Here is a 10634-nt window from a genome sequence, read left to right as displayed (position 1 = left end):
CCTGCCCAGGCCCGGCCCTGCCCTGGGCCCTGGGGGGCTGCACTTTGCAGCTGCCTCAGCCCCTGTCCTGCCATCCCCGTCCCCAGCCCCTGTCCTAGCCTCTGTTCCTACCCTCGAATTCGGCCCCGGTCCTCATCCCCATCCCCGCCCTTTCTCAGACCCACCTCCACCCCTGTCCATGTTTCTGCCCCACCGGCTGACCTTCTCACGTGGCGGCGGGTCTCGGTCGAAACCAGAATTGTACCGTCTCAAAGAAACTTTATAACTTATTTACAAAGATTTTTTTTTTCCGGATACAAAGCAATAAGTTAACATTCTCAATATAAAACTAAACTTTGACATATAGAACACTAAACACGGTTGATTTCAATTGATCACATCTTCGAAATTTCACAAGTAAAAGGTCGAGATTCCCATTTCACAAAGCGTCATGTTTTACAGCCACACGAAACAGAACGGAAAGAAAGGGGCTAAATTTGTGCAACATGTTTACGGAACAATAATAATAATAATTAATAATAATTAATAATACTATGTACAAAGATTCGATCCTGCACTCGAGAATGTGCATGTAGGTTTCGGGTTGGCATTATTCTGTGGTAAAGCCTCTGGAGGTCTGTCTTAAAGCTGCATTGTCTCACTTCGGAGCCAAGTGGAATATGATCGTTTCGCCTCTCGGTTTCTTCCTTCCCACTGACGATCAGTCAACTTGGCCCTTTATTTTTCGTGGAGGGAAATCGGATTCTGCTTCTCGCCCAAGCAAAGCGCTCAAGCGCTCCTAGGATGAAGGAAAGCGGGTGGGCTCGGTTTCTTTCTCTCTCTCGCTTTTTTTTTGTCTTTTCGCTCTTTTTTAAAATTAACACTGGGTATGTGAAAAATGCAAATCATTCGGACCCAACGTCTCCCCACCAGCAAAATATAAAAGTCATTGTAAAAGTTAAAAATCGCATCCCTTGTACTAAGACTGCATTTTCATTTGGAGTTAACTGTCCATTCGAACAGTGCGCTTTGCAAGCTGGATAGTGACCAGGTGTCTAGCATTCGGATAGTGGTATTTGAGTCAATTTCTTAATAAATAAAATTCCCTTCCCACCCTCCTCCCCTACCTCCCTCTAATAAACTACACAGATGAATAAGCGAGGGCACAGGGGAATGTCCCAAAAAATTACAAGGTGGTGGAGGGGGGGGTGTCATCCGCCCTCCACCTCCTTTCCCCATTGCTATTCAAGAGGCCGTAGAAGTTGGGGGGTAGCAAGCGAATGACCTACATTCGTCAGAGCACAGGGACAGAGAGACAAGGAGACGAGACAGGACAGAGAAGACCTTTTCTACAAACTTTTTGTTGTTGTTGGTTTGGGGGTTACTTTTGTTGGTTTTTTTTTTTATCGTCCCAACAAAGCTGAGGGTTGGCCGGTCTCCCTGCTCCCAGGCTGTCCTCCGGATGATCTAATAGATGGCCCGAGGCAGCTCCTCTCAGCTGTCAGCAGTTGGGAAGCAGCCCCGATTCACATCTGTGCCTGTTGTGTGTGCAGCGTGTTCCAAGCCAAGTGGTCCCTATGGCTGAGGCCTGCGGGATGGAGGAGGAGTAATTGTGGTGGTGGTGGCGGTGGTGGTCCTCATCGTTTGCATCCTCTTCTTTCTTTCCCTTCTTCCCCTTCTCTGGTCCCAAGTGTTTCCTCATGGTGGTTGGGCGGGGGGGAGTATATGTGTGTGTGTGTGTGTGGCAGGGAGGGGAGTTAAACAAGTGGGAAGTGGAGGCCGGGAACGGGCCGAACCGGGGTTTTGTAGATCACATGAGTTGAGGCTGCTGCATAGCTTCTTGGTGGGCCGAGGGATACCACGACGTGTAGCTGGGGATGTAGGTGCCCGCGTTGCCCGTGGAGCTCTTACCCGAAGACGCGGTGGTGTTCCAGCCGGGGGGCACCGGGGGGGAGCTGGCCGACAGAGCTCGCCCGTTGGCCAAGGCGCTGGTCTCCAGGGCCGCCCCACCTTGCTTCATCAGCTTCTTGAACTTGGACCGCTTGTTCTGGAACCAGATCTTGACCTGCGGGAGATGAACCGACCGGCGTCACCTCGGGGGGCCTGCTGGAAGGGAGGCGAGAGGGCCCCGAGGCCCGGCGGCGGGTGGGGTCGCCCAGGACCCAGGAGATCCGGCCCTCGGGAGGATCCAATCAATCAATCAATCAATCGTATTTATTGAGCGCTTACTATGTGCAGAGCACTGTACTAAGCGCTTGGGAAGTACAAATTGGCAACATATAGAGACAGTCCCTACCCAACAGTGGGCTCACAGTCTAAAAGGGGGAGACAGAGAACAAAACCAAACATACTAACAAAATAAAATAAATAGAATAGGGACGTGATGATGGGGGTCGGGGGGAGCAAGAGCCGGGCGGTGGCTACTGCGCCCAGGCCTCGCGGCGGGGAAGTTTGGGTAAGGAACCCTACACTGGCACTGGCCGCCGGATCGAGCCACCCGATGCCCTGGGAGAGGGGATCTTGGGATCAACCGGGCACCCGGGAGGTAGTGTCGAGGGCATTTGCCCTTCAGGAGCTAGAAATGAGAACTGGTCCCCGCCTAGCTTCTCTCAAACGATGCCTCCAGTCTATCCAGAAAATGCCCTCCACTTGGGATGAACGACAACATCACGATGAGGGGGATGGAGAGGAGATGACAATAACGCAACGATCATTATCATATCAAGAGCCGAAAAGCCAGAAATGATCTCAGGGAAGGCATCTGAACCCGCAAGCGGGTTCCCTCGGGTGCGGTTGGATTCCCCGGGGAGGGGGTTTCTGCGGACCCCGAACCGCCCCCAATGCGGGTCCGGCCCCGAGTTTCCTGCGCTCAACCCTGACCTGAATGCGGGATGGAAGGCGGATTAAAAAAAAAAAATCCCCAACGAGGATCAGGGGACTTTTCCTCCTTTCCTAGTGCATTCACTCTGCAAGTGATTGGGGAGGGAATGAGAAAGAGGTTTTAAAATCATCCCCCCCCCAACCAAGCTGGGGAGGAGGAAAGGAGGAGGGAGAGGAGGAGCAGGGCGGTGGAGTTGCCGAGAGAAAGGCCGAGAGTGATTTGTAAAGCACTTCAAAGCCCCGAGGGATTAAATCCGTTTCTATTGTTCCAGTCGTTCGGCTTCGCGTGGCCTTAGAGCCGCCAACAAAACCTCAGGACGAAATCCTCCCCGGGCCTGCCGCTCCCCACAGCTCAGGGGACCCCGAGGCAGAGGGCGAACGGGGAAGAGATGCAGAGACGGGGAGACAGGCGGACAGGGACCAAGGCAGGAAGAGACAGAGGGGGAAGAGACATCTGAAAAGCGAGGAGAGGACAGAAACGGGAAAGAGCATTTTTAAAGGAGGAGGGGAGAAGCAAACCAAGGAAGGAGGGGGCCGAGGAGAGGGGCTGCGTGGTAGGGGAGGGGGCTCTCCGCTGTACCTGTGTCTGCGTGAGTCCCAAAGAGGCTGCGAGCTCGGCTCTCTCCGGCAGAGCCAGGTACTGAGTCTGCTGGAACCTCCTGTTCAATGCCTGCAACTGCAAACTGGAATATATAGTCCTGGGTTTGCGAATTTTTTTCCCCTTCCCATTGAAACGAACTTCCCCTCCTTCTACCACGGTGCTTTTCTCCGAGTCTGCCCCTGGAATAACAGCAGAGAACAGGGAAGGGGGGGGGGGGCAATCATTAATAATGGTGGTGATGATGATGGTGATGATGATCATAATCACAAGGTTAATTAATAACAACAAGTGGCGATGAGGAGAGCGACAGCGGTAGCACAAGCGGTAACAAAGAGCGGCAGGTAAAGAAGTGGGGGGGGGGGAGGAAGGAAAAAGAAAAAAGTAAGGGACCAAGTGCCACTAACCAAGGCCGGGGACGATTTCGGCAGATCAGGCTGCTTCGCGGGGAAAGTTTGCTATTTTCGCAGGCTGCAGTTTAGGTTTAATTACCCTTAATTGCATACATTGTTTATAGCGCTACGCAATAAATAATTGCCAAGACTAATACGTGCACATCTGGGTTGCTGTTCTCCAGCGGGGCATTGTGTGCTCAGTGTACTAAGCCGCCCAGAGGCTCAGCTGATTCGGGGAGTTGCGGGGTGGGGGTCGCTCTCTGGATTTCGTCTTTTGGGGATGAGTATATGACTTTTAAAAAAAAATTCTTTGCTCTTCTATAGAGTCACAGATGGATACCAGAAAACCTTCTCGTACCCTCTCTCCAACGCGACCCACCCACCCTCTCCACCTCTCTCCTCTCTCTCTCTCTCTCTCTCATTCTCTCTCCCTCTCCCCATCTCTCTTTCCTCACACCTCCTCCCCTCCCCTCCCTCCCTGTGGAAAGCCAAGTTCACATACCTGTCTCCTCTAACCGGGTCTGAGTCAGGCTGGAGCTGTTGGGGTAGGATTGCACTGAACTGATGTAGGGGTTAGACGAGTGGCTGCTGACAGAGTTGACATAGGGGTAGCCCAGCGGCCTGGAGAAAGACGAGGCTGTGCTGTAGGAGCTGTCGGGCTGCGAGTGGCCGGCAGAGTGTAAACAGTGCATGGAATAGTGTCCGTGGGACATGGGAGAAGGAGACATTTGCTGGCTGGGTGGACCAAACTCCATAAAGACAGCCTTGCCCGAAACAGGGCTGTTGAGGCTTTCTGGCATAGTAGTCATGGTCATCTCTTCTCGCTGGGTCTGGGTGTGGGTCTCTCTCTCTCTTTCTGTCTCTCTCTCTGTCCTCTGCTTCCCTTTTTGGGGTCTCTGTGTTTCTCAGGACAGGAAGGAACCCAATTTAAGCGGAACCGGGATTTTCACTTTCCATTCATAAGAAAATGGAGTTTGTCTCTTTGAAAAGTCTAAGCATGATGCTGCCGAGCTCCCCAAACTCGCCTCAAAGCTTTGACTCAGCCGAGGTCATGAATATTCATGAGCTTGCGGAGCTGATTGGTCCGCCGTCTTGCATAATCGCCTGGGATTGGTCCGAGCTGCTTTGGCTCGGCTGGACTAGAGGGAGCGAGGCGAGCAGGGCTCGGGAGAGACGCGTCCCCGCTCCCCTGTGTGTGATCATCTGCAATAGAGCAACGACCGGACATCACAATGCTGCGGCGGCGGCGGCGGCCGCCAACGCCGGCCGGCCGGCCGGCCGGGCAGGCCTCCCTCCCGGCCCCCTCCCCGCAACCCCTCCCGCAAACCGCCCCCTCCCCTCCTTTCCCACCCCGTCGCAGCCGGATCCTTTGGCCCGCCACCAGGTTCCCGCCCCCCCAGGCTCCCGCACCCCAGCAACCCCTCCACCTCCCAACCTCCAGCATCCCTCCACCTCCTAGGGCCCCGCACCTCAGCATCCCTCCACCTAAGGTCCCGCACCCCAGCAACCCCTCCACCTCCCAACCTCCAGCATCCCTCCACCTCCCAGGGCCCCGCACCTCAGCATCCCTCTGCCTAAGGTCCCGTATTCCAGCAACCCCTCCATCTCCCAACCTCCAGCATCCCTCCACCTCCTAAGGACACGCACCTCAGCATCCCTCCACCTAAGGTCCCGCACCCCAGCAACCCCTCCACCTCACAACCACCAGCATCCCTCCACCTCCCAAGGCCCCGCACCTCAGCATCCCTCCACCTAAGGTCCCGCACCCCAACACCCCTCCACCTCACAACCTCCAGCATCCCTCCACCTCCCAGGGCCCCGCACCTCAGCATCCCTCCACCTAAGGTCCCGCACCCCAGCAACCCCTCCACCTCCCAACCTCCAGCATCCCTCCACCTCCCAGGGCCCCGCACCTCAGCATCCCTCCACCTAAGGTCCCGCACCCCAACACCCCTCCACTCCGCAACCTCCAGCACCCCTCCACCTAAGGCCCCGCACCCCAGCACCCCTCCACCTAAGGCCCCGCACCCCAACACCCCTCCACCTCCCAAGGTCCCGCCCCCATCCCCTCCCACCCCCCCCCCCATCTCCCGCGCTGCAGGCCCCGCAGCCCAGGTTCCCGCGTGTCCCCGCAGTGGCAGGCAGGCACGCACTCACTGGGCCGCCGCTCGGGTCCTCACCAGGGACGGTTCGCATCTCTCCTCCGGCGCGCTGGGGCCGGGGCCGGGGCCGGTCTGACTGAGCTCAGGCCGCTCCCGGGAGCGAGCTGGACGCCGCGCTTCTCCTCCCAGGAAAAAGGCGGCTGCACCGCCCCCTTCCCCGAGCCCCCCTCCTGCGCCGCCGTCGCTCTGCGCTCTCTGCGCCTCGCTCTGTCTCTGCGCCTCTCTCCCCCTGTCTCTGGCTGGCTGACCCCCTCCCTCACCGCCCCCTCCCGCAATTTCCTCTCCTCCCGCTCGGGCTGGAGCCTCAGTGGCACCGCCCGGGGGACCTCAACGACTGAACGGCCGCGATGGCTACCCCTGCGTGGGTGTGATAGTGTCCTCTTTTACCTCTTTCAAATACACCAGGCTCCCCGGGGGTGGGGGCCTCCCGTGCCCAATCGCACCGCCGCCTTGTGCCATAGTCCCCCAACGCTTCCCTCCCCCGGTACTACGCGGGCTCTACCCTAGATCCGTCTAGGTGCCCGGGGTGACCACCTTTCCCTTCCACCCGACAAGGCCCGGGGTTGGAAGGAGGCGAGCAGGCCCAGTCTTAGTCCCCTGTGAGCCCACTGGTGGGTAGGGACTGTCTCTACATATTGCCAACTTCTACTTCCCAAGCGCTCAGTACAGTGCTCCGCACACAGTAAGCGCCCAATAAATACCACTGATTGATTGATTAGCGCCCCTCGGCCACGCGCGAGGGTCCGCGGATTAACCGGGCTGACAGGGCGGGGCGGGAGCCCGCCAGCCCCACGGTGAATCCCAAATTACTTTGTTAGATAATTAGAAAGTGTTGATAATTATTTCTTTCATAATTTGGAGGTGCGACGGTAACAGGGAAATGAGCTTGTGAAAGTTCACACGTGCGGATGTATTAGTTACTGATTCATTTGATTAAATGCTAGTCTCAAGTGCTCTGATCCACAGCTGAAGGCGGCCCCATTAGCATAACACTGATGTTTAATTTTCATACGCATAATTAGCCATATATTTAACACTAATAGCAACATGCAGCCTTTCAGCGTTAAACAGCCTGGGATGTGATCTGGCCTGGGCTGAACCTTCTCGGTTGCACCTAGCCTGTCTCGGGTGCGCAGTTATCACAGGACCAAATCTATATAATCAAGCACATTTTGGCAAAGAGGGAACACCAATAAAAATGAACATTCAAAACAAATTACATCGCTGATGTCGTTACAGATATTAGTGGAGGGGGGCTTCTCTCTTTCTTAACTTCTGCCGCAGCTGAGACTGAGAGCTGCTGACGGAATTTCCCTCAGAGAACGGCGCGATGCTGGGGGCAGAGATATGACAGGAAGCTTGGTTGGAGCAAAAAACAAAAGCAGAAAAAAAAAAAACCCACCCAACCCCAAACAAAAACAACACACACACACACATCCCAAACCAATACTGGGTTTGCCAACGTTTAAAAGATTTTTTTTTTAGAAAATCTACGAACCACACTTCGAACTACAGTGATGCTTTTTAGCAACAGCAGCTAATGACTCTCCAAGCTGACAGCCCCCGGGCCTCTCAGCTCCTTGTGATTTAGTAGTTGGCTCCCGTGATTTTAATTGCTCGCCCCCAGCGCCTGTTCTGCCTCCGTTTTTTTTTTTTTTTGGGTGCGATGGGTAAAGTTCATTTTCGTGACCCAGCCGCGGATGGGCGGCCTTGCAGACGCCGGGGAGATGCTCCCCTTTCCCCCCACCCGGACTCGGCCCTGGCAACCGGCTCTTCCCCCGCGGGCCTTCGCCTGAACCGTGGCTATGTAAGTGACCAGCCGGAGCGGGTGCGGGGGTCTCCCCCCAATCGTGGACCCAGGTGGGCGGGGGAAAGGGGGAACGGGGGAGGAGAGGGAGGGGGAAGAGAACTGGCTGACCCACCGGTCTGTCTGTTGGAATTCTGTCTGGCCGGAAAGGAGTGAGGGTGGGAAGGGAGGAAAACGAATTCCCAACCGCAGTGGGGGTCAGTATCCTTAGCGATGGACTAGTGACTGTCCCTCCCACAGTTGATCGAAGGAGAGGGGCTATTCGGCTTTAGCGTTTGCCAGGGTGGAGTGGGTCGGACAGCGAGAACCAAGCGGTTTGGGGCCGTTGGCCAGCTCTTCCGAGGACTAGACAGCCGGCTGGAAATCTTGCGATGGCTCTATCTTAATGCTGAATTCAATGAATGCCCAAAGGGGCCGCCGTGGGAAAGAATGGGGGGATACATTCAGTGTATGGAGTTGTGAACCCTGAGGGATCATCATCATCAATCGTATTTATTGAGCGCTTACTATGTGCAGGGCACTTTACTAAGCGCTTGGGAAGTACAAATTGGCAACATATAGAGACAGTCCCTACCCAACAGTGGGCTCACAGTCTAAAAGGGGGAGGGATGCCCGTTGTAGACGGCGGGGGGCATATTTCGGTGGGGGCGTGAGGACCACGAGCACCCACGAAACGATCTTGTTCATTGGTTTTGATCCCAAAACGCACTCTCGTTCCGATTCTCCTTCGACTTCGGAGGTGGTGGTGGTGGTGGTGGTGGGGTTGCCTATCCCTTCTACACCCGGGAGGCTCTTCCCCCTCCTAGGGAATCGAACAGCTGCTCTAAACTATCCGGATTTCCTAGACCCACTGAGGTGATAACCACGAGGCGAGGAGAGACAGACACAGATCCTATTTCCTGTCACCCAGCGCTTCTCAAGTGCTGAACACCACTTGCCTTGCCTTTCCCTTGGAGAGCGGCGAGGCGTCTTCGGAGAAAGTTGCCATCGAATGGTGACGGTCTTTAGACGCGGCGTGAAACACTACCGCAAACCGAGAGAAAGTTTTAGCGTTTAGCGGTTCAAGAAGCAGAGGGGGAGAAGGGAGAAAAGAGATCTTTAAAACATCCTGTCTGGTTTTAAGCTTGAAAGCTCAGTCTATGTGAAATGTTTATAGAGTCCAAGTGTGTTTCTTATGGAACCCAAGTGTGTTTATGTTTTTTTTTTTAATTTTAGTAGTCAGGATTGTAGTAGTCGGTAGTCTAATCAGGATTAGAAATGTGTACCGTAAATACCTGCACCTCGGTATAATTGCGGCACAAACAGCTTGTTACCACAGCGGTTGGTAAAATCCTGCAGTCCTAATAAAATTATTCTTGGATAAACCCCGAGTAAACAGATCCTAAAACAAGATGCCGAACTAATCGCTAGCAATCCGATTACGGTATTCTGCGAAGGGAAATTGTCCTCTGGGCACATCCCTCATCAAGCCCTGGTGGCCTGGTTGGCTCGGGATGAGGAGTGGTCCCTGGACAGCAGCCCCCCGGAGCCTTGCCTTGCCCTGTCCTGGGTCTCTCTCCCAGCATCCGCGCCTGCAGCTTGGCTTCATCCCTGTCCCAAATCCCTCCTCCGCACCAGCTGGGAATCACATCCCCCTCGCCTTGTCCAGCTCAAGCCGGCGCTGACCGCCCGGGGCCGCGGGGGTTGGGAATCCCACCCCCAGGCAGAGCCCAGGGGGCCCCAGGAGTCCGTGGGCCCTGCACCGACCCTTTCCCTCACCACACCTCCCCCTCTTATTGAGGGTGGGGGAGTGGGATTTGGGGTTCCCAAAGAGGCTGGTGCACCGGACCGCTAGGCCACCCCGTATCTTGGGGTGGGGCATCAAGTTGGACACTGAAAAGGGGAACCTGCTTGGGACTGCGAGCCCTGCTTCCCAACGGCCGTCCCCCCTACTCCCCAATTCATGTAAAAACGGAACAAAATCAACATGCCTGATTGCCAATGGCCCTGTTCCGTGCAAGGCCCAGGTGCAATCTCTTCTCTCCCGCCCCCCTGCTCGGGGAGGGGAGGAGGTCACGGGGATGGGGAGGGGGCTGCGGGGGAAGGGGTCGCTTTCGTCCGGCACAGTTCTCCCCAAGGGAGAGGAGCCATCCAGAAGAGTTGCGGAGAAAAAGTTAGAGTTAAATTTTCAGTACTAAGTCAAACTTCCTGAGAAGGACTCCCGCCCGCCCTCCGCCCCTTCCGGGGGCCCTGGAGAGACCTAGGCCCAACCCGGGGTGGAGGGCCTTGTTTTCCCTTGCTCCGGCCTGGCTCCATCCGGGGCTGGGGGTCGGGGGGAAAAGGGGGTCCATGCTCCCAAGGGTCCAGGGGGGAGGAGGGTTGTGCCCCCGAAGCCCACAGGGAGGGTGAGAGAGTTTGTGCTCCCAAGGTCTGGGGTGAAATGGGGGCCTGTGCTCCCAAGGCCTTGGGAGTGAGGAGGGGAGCTTTGCTCCCAAGGCCCTGGGGGTGAGAAGGGGGGCTTTGCTCCCGAAGTCCTGGGGGGAGGGGGCGGGCTGTGCAGCGGTGGGGTCCCCGCTACGACCCCGGGGGGCGCGGAGGGGGCAAGGACGAGTCTGTCACCTTTGAAAAGTCCAAGTAGGACAGCCTCAGCGGCGGGGGCAGCTTCGGAACCACCGCCCTCAGAGGCCCCGCTTGTTTTCCTCCCCTCAGACCCCCTACCAACCCCCCACCGACCCCCGGAGCGCCCCGGACACAGGGCACGTCCCCCCGCCCCAGCCCAACGGGGCCCAAACCGCCAACGGCCCATCGTCATTAGAAACAAGATTTTATTCCAT

The 10634-nt window shown here is 56.2% G+C and overlaps 1 protein-coding gene across 3 annotated transcripts; it reads right to left on the bottom strand.

Annotated features, from left to right (window-relative positions):
* Positions 1 to 295: 295 nt before the first annotated feature.
* On the bottom strand, positions 296 to 6060 carry DLX1 (distal-less homeobox 1). Of its 3 annotated transcripts, XM_038751306.1 has the most exons (5): positions 6010 to 6025; positions 4355 to 5055; positions 3440 to 3639; positions 1891 to 2044; positions 296 to 1567 (listed from the first exon to the last, which is right to left on the bottom strand). In XM_038751306.1, exons 2-5 carry the CDS (start codon positions 4665 to 4667, stop codon positions 1506 to 1508), a joined length of 729 nt encoding a protein of 242 aa, XP_038607234.1. In that variant the 5' UTR covers positions 4668 to 5055; positions 6010 to 6025; the 3' UTR covers positions 296 to 1505. The 3 variants fall into 3 exon arrangements, with proteins under 3 accessions (XP_038607234.1, XP_038607233.1, XP_038607231.1); XM_038751305.1 differs by lacking the exon at positions 6010 to 6025 and adding an exon at positions 6033 to 6060 and having other exon boundaries at positions 296 to 2044; XM_038751303.1 differs by having other exon boundaries at positions 296 to 2044; positions 6010 to 6026.
* Between the last annotated feature and the right edge of the window lie 4574 nt (positions 6061 to 10634).

This window comes from Tachyglossus aculeatus, chromosome 9 (genome assembly GCF_015852505.1).
Source record: "Tachyglossus aculeatus isolate mTacAcu1 chromosome 9, mTacAcu1.pri, whole genome shotgun sequence".
In the NCBI taxonomy this organism is placed as follows: domain Eukaryota; kingdom Metazoa; phylum Chordata; class Mammalia; order Monotremata; family Tachyglossidae; genus Tachyglossus; species Tachyglossus aculeatus.
Note: the sequence above shows the minus strand (reverse complement) of the source record. Positions and strands in the feature narration are given on the sequence as shown.